Source organism: Notothenia rossii (assembly GCF_949606895.1).
Source record: "Notothenia rossii genome assembly, chromosome: 3".
Taxonomy (NCBI): domain Eukaryota; kingdom Metazoa; phylum Chordata; class Actinopteri; order Perciformes; family Nototheniidae; genus Notothenia; species Notothenia rossii.
The window spans coordinates 70,184,718-70,199,076 of record NC_136901.1 but is presented as its reverse complement, the minus strand read 5'-3'; the positions used below and the strand labels follow the sequence as shown (position 1 = coordinate 70,199,076).

The 14,359-nt window shown below is 39.9% G+C and overlaps 1 protein-coding gene across 5 annotated transcripts; it reads right to left on the bottom strand.

The window, feature by feature from the left end:
* Positions 1-2,021: 2,021 nt before the first annotated feature.
* LOC307032365 (cytoplasmic polyadenylation element-binding protein 4-like) lies at positions 2,022-12,755 on the bottom strand. Of its 5 annotated transcripts, none has more exons than XM_079670268.1 (12): positions 12,605-12,755; positions 10,554-11,670; positions 10,350-10,448; positions 9,240-9,333; positions 8,529-8,579; positions 7,575-7,598; positions 7,006-7,182; positions 6,362-6,451; positions 6,127-6,245; positions 5,427-5,541; positions 5,159-5,340; positions 2,022-5,003 (listed from the first exon to the last, which is right to left on the bottom strand). In XM_079670268.1, exons 2-12 carry the CDS (start codon positions 11,613-11,615, stop codon positions 4,776-4,778), a joined length of 2,241 nt encoding a protein of 746 aa, XP_079526394.1. In that variant the 5' UTR covers positions 11,616-11,670; positions 12,605-12,755; the 3' UTR covers positions 2,022-4,775. The 5 variants fall into 5 exon arrangements, with proteins under 5 accessions (XP_079526394.1, XP_079526396.1, XP_079526395.1 ...); XM_079670270.1 differs by having other exon boundaries at positions 9,240-9,330; XM_079670269.1 differs by lacking the exon at positions 12,605-12,755 and adding an exon at positions 12,138-12,393.
* Positions 12,756-14,359: the final 1,604 nt, after the last annotated feature.

Here is a 14,359-nt window from a genome sequence, read left to right as displayed (position 1 = left end):
AACTTTTACTTATTATTAATTGTTATTCCTCTAAATTGTTATTTCCTCAAACACCTTAATAAATTGTCTTCCTTGCACTTAAAGGTAAATACCAATTCATTTGTTAAACCATATACATACTTACATTGTATTGTATTTTATCTTGAAACAGTTCATATTTGAGCTTACGGTTAATGTTACTTATGATTGTAAAACATATAGTAAAACAAATAGTCAGTACATATTGTGAAAATCATTTTTCTCAGTTTCGTCCCCCCCCTTTAAAAATCTCACCTGCGCCCCTTGGTAGAATGTAACTAAGTTGTAACTAAGTACATTTACTCAAGTGCTGTATTTAAGTAAAAATTAAAGGTACGGAACTTTACTTGAGTATGTTCACATTATGCTACTTACACTTTTACTCCATTACATTTTGCAGGCAAATAATGTACCTTTTACTTCATTATATTTATGTGAGAGTAGTTACATTGATGACTGTGGTTATTAATGCAAAAATATAAATCAACTAATACTTTATTAATTAGTACAGTAAATAGAGTATCTCATACTAACCAAACTTTTACCAAATGCAAGCGATGAACAACTACATTTAAGTATCTTTAAATATTAGTTAAATACACTTATTTGATGTATTTGGTATTTAAAATGGCCATTGTCCATAATGAGTATTGTTACTTTTGGTACTTGAAGTATATTTTGACAATAATTTTTTTTTTTTACTTAATTAAGTACACTTTTGAATGCAGAACTTTAGGTATTTGTATACTGTAGTAATGCTACTTTTACTTAAGTATATACTCTGAATACTTATTCCACCTATAGTACCCATAAACTGATATGAAAAGCCTAAGGTACGTTTACAACCTAAGAAATATAATGAGCTTTCCGAAGAAGCAGTAGTTAAGGAAGAACTCACATAGTCTTACCTTTAGGAAAAATATCTTAGCAGTCTTTAATTACTATTATGTATGTCAAGTATTACAGCAAAACTAGCCGCCAGAAAAATTATACTATTATAGTTCTGATGCATTAACGTTGGAAAGGGTGCTGCTACTCTTACATTTTTATATACAACTGTAGTGCATCACATGTCATAGTTAATCAATTTATGCATCTTAATAGGTCATGGGAATGTGACGTCATCAACGGCGAGTCATCCATCTTGGGAGGATACCAGCGAACTTAACCTATTCACTTAACCTGTATGCAGACCAATTAGCGTTACTTTCCACTTTAAACCTTTTAAACATCAGTCTCAGTCAGTAATAGACACCGTTATGATGCTAGCTGTAACAGCCAGTTTACTAAAAGTGTTGAGAAAAGCTAAAATACAGTAACACATACCACCTCACCAGGGATTCGATATTAACCATCAAATGCCGCAGTTTGCAAAAATGGTAATTTATGTATGCATGATGAGCAGATGTTGGGCATGCTTTATTAATTTTGGATGGAATGCAGCCGACAAATGACAGGCGACTGCTGTTAGGTATTAATGACTGCCATCATTGCTATAGACTCTATCCTCCTAAAATGGCTGCAATGCCCCAGAATGCACTGTGGTTCCCAGTCCCCATACAACATCTACAAAAAAAATCTTGATTCAAAATGCCTTTAATAGAAAACATTGTATCCATTTTCGATATTAAGTTGAATTATATTTATGTGTATAAGGGTTATAAAATCTCATGACCTTTTGTCACGTATGGGTATACTTTTATTGTATTGAAAATACTTCCTTTTATTAGACTGGAAAATGTTTGTTGGTACAGAAGACAGAGGGCTTAGGGTAACTAGGCGCTCACCATGGCCTAAAATAAACCTCCGCCTATAAATACCACTAACCTAATTAAACACCACCCACCAGATGTGCCCCAAAATGGCTGTCACACAACAATGGCATCAGGTGTTAGATTCCCATTTACTATAAAACATCCCCTGCAAAAATCTATTTAAAGAGCCTTTCTGAATATACTGAAATTAAAAGAGTACCTTTTTTTTGTGAATCAACTCTAGGCGTGTAATTCTTCCTCACAGCTGTTTTATTCGTTCAACAACTCACATTACAAATACTTCAAATGTATGCATACAGTTACAAACAGTTGGCAGCAAATGAATATATGACATTAGATTTTTGTTTTACTTCAATACTACAAACCAACTATAAAAACTGACGTCTGTATTGTAGCGTAAATTAATCAGGAAGAAAATATAAAAATTGGAACTTACATATAAATGTGAAATGACTTAATAAAAATCAAAATGATATCAGGTAAAAAAAAGTTAATAAATATAACCTTCCCAGCATAAAATTAAAAACTATTGAAATGTTGCAATCAAGTAATACTAACTGACATAATCAATATTCTTTTCATCTGAAAATGTGGAGCACAATACAGCAATTAGAAAAACTAGACACATCAACGAGTTTAACACATCACCCCAAAAATATAACAAAAATCTGATCAAAATGATAGTTATACATTTCAATTGAAAATATAGCAAATGCTAAATACATTATCGACCTAGTATATACAATGTTTTCAATCACAGTAGCATGGTAGTAGCAAAATAAGTAAATAAGCACAAAACTAATGTTTAAAAATAAATTCAGGTATAAATTAGTTTTTTTTTTCCTTGCAGACATCAGCATGAACAATAGGAAACAAATAATGTGTAAATGACTGCATGATTTATATGGATTAAATGACTTACACTGCGGAGACTTGTTTCTGGAAAGAATAAGTATTGCACATAATGGCTCAAAGTTAACTTGCAACATTAAATCACATTCAGGTTATGTCCCAAAGCATGCCACATCACAAAGGGGGTCAAGTGATCAAGTCTCCATACCTATGTCCTACTGAGTGTCCTCTACATTACAAAACGCATCCAAAGTGTTGTCACTGTGTAGATTGCATAAACATCATGTCTGTGTAAGGAAGGCAGACTCCATCATGTAAAGAGAGGCTACAAGAGAGGTGATCTCAAAGAGATAAGGACAAAAAAAAAGTTAAAAAGGAGATCTAGTGCATTACATTAGGTCCTGCATTAACACTAGCCATGTTATTTCTGTATTACATTATGCATGCCAAGAATAAGTAGAACTTACAGGCAGTCCCAGAAAGAGGATCTAAATATTCAAACAGATGATATCCACTCCGGTGATAGAAGGGAAGATTTCACATTGACCAAAGCCAAAACATTTACCCTATTTATAATCTTATTGAATACACCTAGGAGAGAAATATCAGAATATATTTTCAAGACTATCAAAATCAGTTTAGAAAGGTCTTGTCATGCCTTAGGATCCTGTAATTATGTTTATAAGGACAGAGGAGAATCCATATATGACTGGCTACAGATAGCCTTTTTTTTTTTTTTATCTACAGAATCACACCGATGCACCAGACAATTTTCAGATTTACCAGCACTTAAATATATAAAAGCTAATTGAAAATTATATTAATATCATTCATTTTCTTTTTTAAATTAAGTTTACCATAAATGCAGATCTCTTAGTAACAAAGGTACAAAATTATTTTTCACCAAGTGAAAAAAATGAGGTATTGCAAAAGGAGTTCTCCCATCTGTGAAAAATGTGCCTAAAATGACTATTGAAAAAAATATTTAGAAAAGTAGTGCATAATAAATGTATATATGTTCATGACAAAATAATCAGCTATAAAACACTGTACAAAAATCAGCAGGCCATGTATAAAATAATATCTTTATCTCTGTGACAGCAAATTCTAGCTACTACCATATCCAACCACAACACTTGTGATAGAAGCTCCAGTCATGGTAGAGCGTGCAGTGGTACACCATGAGGACAGCTCAGGGAGACTGGACTGTGCATTCCCATTAGTTTGTACTACATTAGCATGTTAGCTTCCAGTGCTAATATCCCTGACAATATAAAGTGAGCAAATACTACTGCCAATACCTGAGCCCTGAGGGCTGTGTCTTTATTAGCCGACACTCACAAACCGAAACTCCAGACAACGCCAGCCTTTCCTCCGCCGAGTGACAAGAGGACACAACATTATCCTGAAAAACCCTCAGATCAACATCTGCTTTTGATGATGCGTTTTAGGCCAATCTTTGGTTTGCCCTTTCTGGTTACAAAGTGTCGACTTTTAAACCTAAACCTAAAAACTCATGCCAGCAATCGAAACACGTGTGCCAGACTGAGGGGAGATTTTGTTTTGTGACGTGGCCAGATGCTATACACTGAGCTTCTTGGAAAACTCAATCGTACGACCGTGTGAAACGGCTTTCCTCCTCTCTTCAACCCAACCATTTTCACTCAACCTTTGGTAAATGGTACAGTTGTTTTCTAATCCTGCAAGCGAAAAGTAAGAAAATGCACCCTTCTTAAACTCAACTTCCATAGTTAGTATACTGATTTAGGTATGATGAACCTCACTAAAATTTGATGTTACTCTTGACAACAAATGTAAGCAGCTTTGCCAGCTAACACGAAAAGAAAGTACAGTCAAGTCAGAAAACATCTAAATCCAAATCTAATGCATCAATATGCTCATGCACACTTAAAGTCAAAACATAAATGGGATTTCACTCTCTTCTTAGCAGTTACTTCTTTTAGAAGGCCCAATTAAAATAAAATAAAAAATAAATTATGTTTTTTTTTTTTTAACTTAAAAGAAAAGTGCATTCATTTTTCATATCATAGCCCGTACCCCTTCCCTTACTACCCCTTTCTCTCAATCCCCCTCCGATCCTGCATCTTCTCCCTCCCTTGCCCTTTCGCCTCAGTTCCAGCGAAAGGAGATGTGTCTCGGCCGGTCGCCTCCCTCCTTCACCAGCGGCTTGTGGAACTCGCGGCCGGCCCGGGAATGGATGGCTGCCCAGCAGTACTCACAGTAGTACTGCAGACAGGTCACGTTGGCGCAGAAGAAAGGAGCAAACTTCCCCCCGCAGCGGGTGCCCTGGCACTCATCACACAGCTGGTCGTCCAGGACATATGGCTTCACTTCCACCTGAGAAACAGAGATGAAATGGAGGACAGAAAAGCTGTGTTAAAATGGAGGTTGAGAAAAGTCTGAATGCATGCACAGCAGCATGTCAGATAGGTTTAGATAAATATTTAATGACCTTCCACATTTTTACAGACCTGAATAGGAGATGGACTCACCCGTTTATCAATCTCCCCGTGCTGCAGTTGAACAAATCGGGCACTAATGGCTGCAATGTAGCTTTGCTGATTGGAGAAGGCTACTCGGCCCGCCCCTTTTGGATACTTAAGTTCAGGGTCTGTGTCTATCCCAGCGTAACACACTCCCCCATACAGACGGTCCATGATCATGGCGAGCTCCACTGGAAGAGCAATACAAAACGTGTGTTATTGGGATCAGAACCACTGCGAAACTGCACAACATTTAGGGGTCACAGCACACACGTACCTGCACGTAGGGGACGGGGGACACCTCCTACAAAGATAGTTTTCCTCGGGTCCAATGGCTGAGAGCCGTCCATTACAAAGTCACTGTCGTTCAGGTTCCAGGGCCGGATCTGGACCTGCAAAAATCAAGACCAAGAAAACAATCTTCCTCAGTTGGGCTCTAGTCATCCATTTTGGATTGTAAAAAAGGAAAGTGGGTTGCAGCTCATGTAATATGTATTGAAACCTTCCTTTGGTTCTATTTCACTGCTTTTGCAGGATGTTGTTGTTGCGGAGGATACTTTAAGGAAGCTTCTAGAATGAGGATACAGTAAATGCACCAACTTGTGAAGTCAATACGTTTCGCTTTTCTCTCCTTTTGTGCCGTTAGCAGAATACTGAAACATCTACATAAAAGTAAACTGAAAAAATCTAAATGAACGTTACAGTTGAAAGTACTTCCAATGCTCACAATCACTGGATCCTTCACATGTGTACCAATCTATTTTTCAATCATATGTTGCACTAAAAATGAGCAGTGCACTTAAAGTATGTATCAGATGGATTACCACTGTGAAGTCCTCATTTGGGCAAACAAAATAAAGAGATCCTTTCTGAGATACAATGACCAGCCACACTAAACTACACCATTTGTGCGAGTCTGCTTTTGCTGAACAGGACAGATAACAAGCATAAAATATTAAACAGTATAACCGACTCACAGGCTTGTCTTTGATGGTGGGACTGGAGACACACAGGTAAAGCTTGCCATCCTCCTGAATGCAGGCATCAATCAGGGCCTGCACAGAGCTCTCGTCTTGAAACAGCAGGAATGCATATCCTGGAAAGGTTGGACAAACAGAATAATGAGTGTGTATAACGAGCAACTATTCATCATCACACTGCTGTTGAGTCAACATGCTGGCAGAAATATAATGTTCAACTGGTTTGACTCACCTTTTGGTGGAAAATAGGACTTGCTCTCTGCCTTGTGAGGCCAGTCTACAAACAAGTGACCAAATCGGCGGAAACTGGCAGTAATTTCATCTGGAAAAGGAAACTCAAGACAATCAGTAATGATAATTAGTGCTGCCTTCAAGATTATGGGTGGGCAGATCAATACCAATATGTTTAGATACTAAAGATCTACATTTCTTCGGGAATATAGATTCTATAATAGTATATATTTTTTTTACTACATGTGTAATTCACCAAAGAGTGCACAACATGTAGTAAATAAACAATAAATGCATACCCTGACTTATTTAAACTGCCCACCCTTACATAAAAGCAACTTTAATATGAAAAAGTATTGACATTAGCAATTGTGGCCCTTGTGTAAACCAAATCGCCAAACCCTCGTCAAAACTAAATTATGCTTTTAGTTTCATGAAAAGGAAAACTGAAGAGAGGAACTAAAGTTGAATTAACAACATTTGTGATATGACTACATTTACATTTCAATAAATTATTGGTAATGATATTAAAATCTCCCACAAGAATTACAGGTACCATCAAAAGAAGTTCAATATTTAAGTTTGGTATAGCTTTTGATTAACAACAGTTTAGAATAGAACCACCCCCTGTAGCCAGTTACATACCTTCATCTATGTCTGGGGGGAGCCCTCCAACAAACACTTTGCGAGAATATCGCTCAACGCGTTCACCATTGAGGTGGGGGAAGCAGTGGGCTGAACCCAGGCCAGCCAGACCCTGGTCCCCAGACTCATCCTCTCCAAAAGAGCGCTCATCCTCCATGGGGAACAGAGACGAGTGACCTAGAGGAGATAACAATCTGGATTACACATATTGTTTCACCCCCAGCATGGTTATACAACAAATCTTACTCATTTGAAATAATATTAATATTACAATTAGAGGGGAATTTGATGCAAATGAATTATGTCAAGAAATGCACACAGAAGCAGCCGTGATTGCTAGTTTTGATGACACAGACAATACTACTAGGTCTTAGCAGGCAACATTGGAAGGCTTTCACGCCCTACAGAAAAATATGATTTAACCTGACACTATTTAAAGTCAAACCACTGACACTGAACAGCCAAGCAGACAAACAAAAATATAGAACCACAAGGTCATCATCAGGAGTCATCACTGATTACTAAATTCAAAATGAATGAAGGAATCAAGACATATTCACAAGCTTTACCTCGTCTTCTGCCATAACTTCTCGCTGCATGTAAAACAACACAAAACACTCTTGAAAAGACGTTTTTTGAAAAAGGCACAAAATAAGAGACAGCAAGTAAAACATTGCCAGGGCTTGAAATTAATTTATAGGATGACCAGTTCAGTGTGTGAGAGTGTATTTGATATTTACAGAGACTGAATATCCACTAAGCCAAATATGCTTTTCATCACATGTACTGTACCTATCCATTCAAAACTTTAGGAGAGATACATTCCCACTGAAATTGGAATAAATACATATTTCTGAAAGACAGCACGGCACGTAATCGTACGCCACAGTAATTAAATGCCTAATTAATCACTAATGCAATTAAACCAAAATAAAGCATACCTGCATTATCCCTATGGTTTATAGTGCTAAACTTTCAGTAATACCACATTACTTGAGAAACTCTGAATCATTAATTTTATAAATATAATTCTTATCATTTTGCATCCGAAAAGTGATGCCTGGATTTCAAATATCACTCCCAAAATAAATACAACCTACAGCATCTGTCTCTGACAGCATACTAGAGATGAAATGAATTTGCTCCCTCCCGTCTCTGAACCTCCCTGACAGCAGTATTATTTTCCTACTCCAAGAAGCCGGTCTGGTCTGGTTTCCTTTTAGTCAGCCATTTTGGTCGTGTGTCAATGTAACTACCACAGCAGTTCAGAGAGGTATAAAACTAGTAACATGACTCGAGCCATTTTATGATTTTACCACTCGTTTTATCTCAGATGTGGTCAAGTGATATCCATAGGTTTCTCTTTTGTTTTCTATTTTATGTCAGCTTATCAAACTTATCAACGTTTAAAATGTTAGTAAGACCTAGTCTATTCCTCCACATTTTTTTCCCTGCATTTGGCAGACATTAGTTCCAAGCCCTGACTTCTGCACTCCATATTTGTGTGCATGTCATTTACATACCATTCATAGGTAGAGGCCCGTCTCCTCCCTGGTGAGAGAAGTTGTAGCGTCCTACATGACAGAAACAGGAGAGGCCTCAGAACACCATTTCATGACATTTAACTCCTTCACCCTTTACATAATATTCTTTTCATCTTAATGCATCATTTTCTGTGTCTAAAGAAAAATACCATAATAGCACACAATTGGGATAATAATGAAGACGTCAGTAGAAAAATTCAATAGTGCCTCAAATGTAGTTCAGCTTATTCTTACATGTACAAAAGTGCATGTTTGCAAATCAACACATTCTAGGAAATACAATATATATTCGAAAATAGATGTGTTGCTGTAAAAAAGAAAGTACAAGAATGCACTGGCACAGATTATTATCAAATGGCTGTGATGGAAATTGAGCTTTATAAGATTGAATGGAACAAAAATGATCCGAATTGTTTTATTAATGGGAGTAAGTAAAGATGAAGGGTCTGCAAAAAGGCTGAAGGTAATTATTTTAATGAGTTACTGAGAATCTTAATTATGATACATGTAGAACAGTTGTATTTGGGACCTAAAAAGCACAATGCACGTTCAAACTGCCTTCAACACAATTAGCAAGGTGAAAATAATTTCCACTTGCTATCAAATACACACAACAAATTGCTGTATTTATGGAGAGCTATTGCTGAGGAGAAGTATCCTTTCCTCCCTTTTGGTAGTGTGGGAACCAACCTTTCAAGGAATCCTGCTCAGCCCTCATAATGTCAATCAGAGAGTTCTCCAGAGAGTGCATACTGAAACCATCAAAGGACCGTGTTCGCTCCTGCTGAAAGAGAGGAAGACAACAATTAGCCTCCTCATTTCCCACATCACCATCTGAAGCTGCAAGAGCGCTGACATAGTTTGCCATGATGCTAAAAGCTAATAAAAAGCTGCATAGATTATCCCCGTAGAGACTTCATCGGATAGCACTGTAAACAGAAAATGGAGCCCAGTATGCAACACAAAATCACCTGCATATCTCTGCAATATGAAAAAGATCTTCTTCCTGTATCCAATAGTATAAGATATAAGAATATATGCTAGTTAAGGGGCCAAAAGATATTATCCTTCCACTTAGCTAATTTCAGATCAATACAAATTCTAATTGAATAGCTGAATGTTAAACGATATATTAGCATTTGAATCAATTCAAACAACGCTGAAAAGCTTTGATATGTAATACAAAACACAAGTGAGGGTGCTTCAGTGTATCTAAATGGGTTGAGAGCATGCAAAGCTGCAGCCGAGCACAAGACTTCTAAAATCAGGACAAGAGGAAGACCATGTGATGAGGGCAGATGATAACACTGCTCTCCTTCAATGCAATGATCTAGATAAGAGCTCACATAAGCACACACAATACTTTTCAATTCATCCGTTTAGTTGGCTTAACTGTCACGCATCCCGCTTTGGTCAATGGCCTATTTGTTGTATTTGAGACAGATGAGCATGTTTAATAGGATTAACATCATTTGCCCCTCGAGGCCACACTAAAACTAAACTTTGTTCCTTTAGGCATCACACCAAGAAATTCCCTTAACACCAGCCAGAGTATTACCTGGGATTAGTGGTGCATGTTGTGAAAAAAGATCTTATTGCGATATGATCCATGATATGGAAATGAAATAATTCTAATTTTTTAGATATTTTAACCAAGTAAATATTTCTCTCCTCTGGTTTCCAGGCAGGGACATCTCTGCAGCTCCGTAATTCTTAATTCATTTCGATAAATATTTTTCCTTTAACAATTTTGTGCTTACTGCAAATTGTATCCTGCAATATGACATGCGATATGCTCACCTGGAAAGGGTAGACACTGTCACTGCGGCTCATGCTGTCCTCTACCCAGCCTTTGTGATTGAAACCAGAGCTATTCCTGGGGAACTTCTGAGAGGGAACCTGTAAAGACAGTTGGATGCGTTTCAAACATGTTTACGAAACAAATGCATCGTGTGCTATTATAACAAATATGCGAATATATTGTGTTGTTTGAGATGAGTCTACCTGATTGTTGGGGAAGGACTTCTTCAGCGGAGAAATTGAGTTAAGACCCGTCATGCCTCCACCTACCCCACGCCTGTACTCTCGGACCCCCTGCGTGCCTCCCCAGCCGCCATAACCACCGGGGCTCCAGGAGGTGGAGGTGGGAGTGGAGGGGCTCTGGTAGCTTCCCCAAGGTGAAGGGGGTTTGCTCTGGGCAGGAGTGAGGTGGGGCAGCTGGGTGAACGGTCCGGAGCGGTGGGGGTGCGGAGGGAAGGAGGGCTGGGGTGGATGAGGGCTAGCTGGGGAGCGCCGGTGCTGCTGCGGGACCCCCTGACCATGTGGGTGGTAGTGCTGGGGGTGAGGTGTGGGTGGGTGGTGCTGGGAGACGGGTCCAATCTGCGGGGAGAAACTACCTCCTGCTCCAAAGCCAGGCCCAGCGTGGTGAGAGAAGTTCTGGAACAGCAGCGGAGGCCCGTTGGCGTTTGAGCCAGTGGGCCCAAAGAACCCTCCCACGTCTTCTCCGACCACTGGAGACTGGGTGGATGGGACAGCGGGGGACCAGTTGTTAAAGCTGGTCAGGGAGGATGAGGAGGTGGATTGTGCACAGCTTGTACCCATACCCAGGCTGTCCTGGTAATCAAACCCACTCAGCACAGGGGATTCCATCCTCAGCTTCTCCTTTCCACCACTGCTCTCCAAAGAACCCTTCTCTAATGGGCCGTCTTCGGGAAGACCTCCCTCGAGCTCTCCTAGGCCTCCCCCAGCCTCCTGATGGCCCGGGGACAGGGCCTGAGGCTGGGACTGGACCTGAGACTTCTCCTGCATGTCCTGGAGGTCCAAGGCCTTGGACTTGTCTGACTCCAGAATATCATCTTGCATGTTACTGTGTTGGGCTACAGCAGGGAACAGCCAAGCACTGCCCCCATTGGTGGAGCAGGTGTTGTTTACGAAGGAAGGGGGGCTGGGGGGGTTGGAAGGGTGGTGAGGGTGCTGGGGTTGGAGGTGAGGAGGGATCCTTACAGGGAAAGCAGATTTGTTACCACTGCTGTTCTTCACCAGAACTCCGAACCCGTAGTCCCCCATTTAGGACAGCCAGTAAATCTTCAATTCACTTCTGGCTTTCACCGTCTTCTTTATTCTAATGTGTGGGCAGGGAATGGGGTAGGAATGGGTGACAATAAGCATAAGGCTGTTAGACCTCAAGTTGATCTGGCATCTAAAACAACATTTAAAAAAACAAGCCTCGCTTTAACCAGTGAATGTGCTTGGGCTGCACCCTGTCTGGTCTTGTGATACAATCAATGAGATTAAATCATTGACTCTTTAGGCCATTGGAGGCCTGGATGAAATATAACACCGGGGTAGCAGGCAGTTAACCACGGAAAACACCCAGCCTAACCAGCGCAGGCAGCTAACAGCCTGGTGAAGATTATACGCATCTAAAGGTCGTTACGCAGCTAGCAGCAAGCTAACAGCTGCTCCGCCACCTTCCATGTGCCCTTTTAATCATGCAGATCCCAGCAGTCAAATTTAAGGTACGATTATGCATTACTGTGCATCCGTGAACGCATAAGCGCTTTGGAGGCTTACAGCACGGACACTTACCGAATAATCTTCCCTTTTCAGCAATGACCTCCTCGTACGCGACCATTTAAATACAGGAAAATGTTGATGACGTCTCCTGTCTGTTCTGAATCTAGGGTAGTTCCCTTCACCGAGCCGCTAGGCTAGGATAATAGCCGATACCGCAGAGACGCTGTAGCATATTTGCAAAGCAGCTGGGAAGCCATACACGAATTACACGGCTACAACGTCCCTTCAAATGTCAGTAACCTACACGACAGCGTTACCAACTACAGCACGGCAGAGTATTACATGACATGAGTGGTTAGAAATGGTGTAAATCTCTTTAAACGACCTCGTCTGTTTCGTGTCCTGTATGTTCAATGTCACACACAGCCTACCAAACCCTGTCATCATTTTTACATCTCTAAATAACGCAACGCAACGTCGACGGTTGTTCCAACGTATCGACAAACATGTGCATTTAGTGATATGTCGGGCATAGTTACCTTCAGTTCGGCGTCATGACCTTATTGTTTAGATGTTAACATATTTTTGCGTTTTCCCTTTTTCTGCATTTCCTAGGCAGCCGGTGTAAATGGTCTCTTCTCTCTTCTCGATGACAGCTGGACCAGTCGGGAGACACTTCCGTCTATAAGCCCCGCCCACACCATCAGCCACCAGCCACTGTGTGGGTCAGGATTTCCCTCACAAGCCCCGTCCATTCTACTGAAATCTGACATTTGATAGGATGTTTGCCATTTGGCCACGCCCACATCAGTCATTCTCAATGAATGGCACATGCCCTCAAGACGTTCTCCTCCCAAATAAGGATGCCTTGCAATCAATGGGAGGAGTTTCGTTGCAATGCAAAGCAAATACATTAAAGATCCAAGCTAATTTATATCAACCAAGACACAAATGTGATTACTTAAGGCCAGTGGAAAGGGTTAAAATGCAAGGTTTAGGATTGGTATTTGCATTTATTTTAAATGCAGTTGTGTTAATTTGGCTAAGCAAATATGTTTCTCCATTACATACGCCTACAGCAGTTGTCTAGGATTGGTGTGTTGTGTATCAATAAGGCCCTGAAAAAAGCAATGGATAAGATAGATATATAGATATTTTTGTTTGATTCTTTACACTGGAGGCAGTCTATGGCAAAGTATATTATATTCAGCACACAATCAAGTTTGAAAGCTTGATTAATTTAACTTTAGTCAGATGCGTGCTGTACATTGATCATACCATCAGCAAGTTAATACATAACACATATTCACACATAGCCAATACCTCACTTAGTTAGAGTCTCTCCTTGCTGAAGCCAATTTATTAAACCCTTAATGATCCCTCACCAGGAGAGGAAAGAGTATCCTGTTCAATAGAATTACTCTTGCAAGACCTACAGTATACATTACTCAAGTGAGGCGTAACATTACTTGTGTTAAAGCTCAAGCAAAAAATACTCATTTATAAAGTCCTAGTAAACGTCATATTTAATTGTGGACACTATTTAAGGGCATGTGTGGGGTCCTGTCTCATATTAACATGAATACTTGATCAAAAAATGCTGTGCAGTTCAGTACTACGCCAATAACTGTTGGCCACTTTGTCTCTGAAAGCATTAGCAAATGTGCCTTTTTAAGGAAGCGAGTTTCAAAGCAAGCTCAAAAAGACTGTCTTCATAACTGTGCCATGAAAAATCTCCCTGAGAGAGCTTATTCTTGTTAACACAGTGTTCCCCAAGGCGGACCCACCCTTCATTTGTATCCTGTAGTAACAGCACACATCACCCCACCCCACTCCTGCAGCAGGGCCTGTTAGGGTGGTTTAACAACACACACAGCGGCGTGTCTTGAGCTTCTGGTTTCTTTTTAAAATAACAGACTGCTGTTCCAGGTACTACTTGTTTAATATTTCCCAAGCCAGTGTAGTGTGTGCAAGGTTAAGCGTCTCAGAACGTGTGCTGGGATCCACCATCTTATATATGCTGCTGCCTGGTCTTTTGAGGGCGACAGTAATTTGAGCAGTGAGTTGTGTCAGCGTTTTCTTCCCTAAGAGCAACACGCTCTGTATTCCCCAGTGAAACTGAGCCTTGCTGCTGAGGTTCCACTCATTTAATGCAGACAAATTACACATGATTATTCAACACGCAGTTTATAAAATGTGTGTTGTACCATAGGACATTCTTCTCTCTGAGGCCCAACAGTATAGACAGAAGTGGGGTGCACCCATTTACCCCCAAAGGTTCTTTAATGATTCAT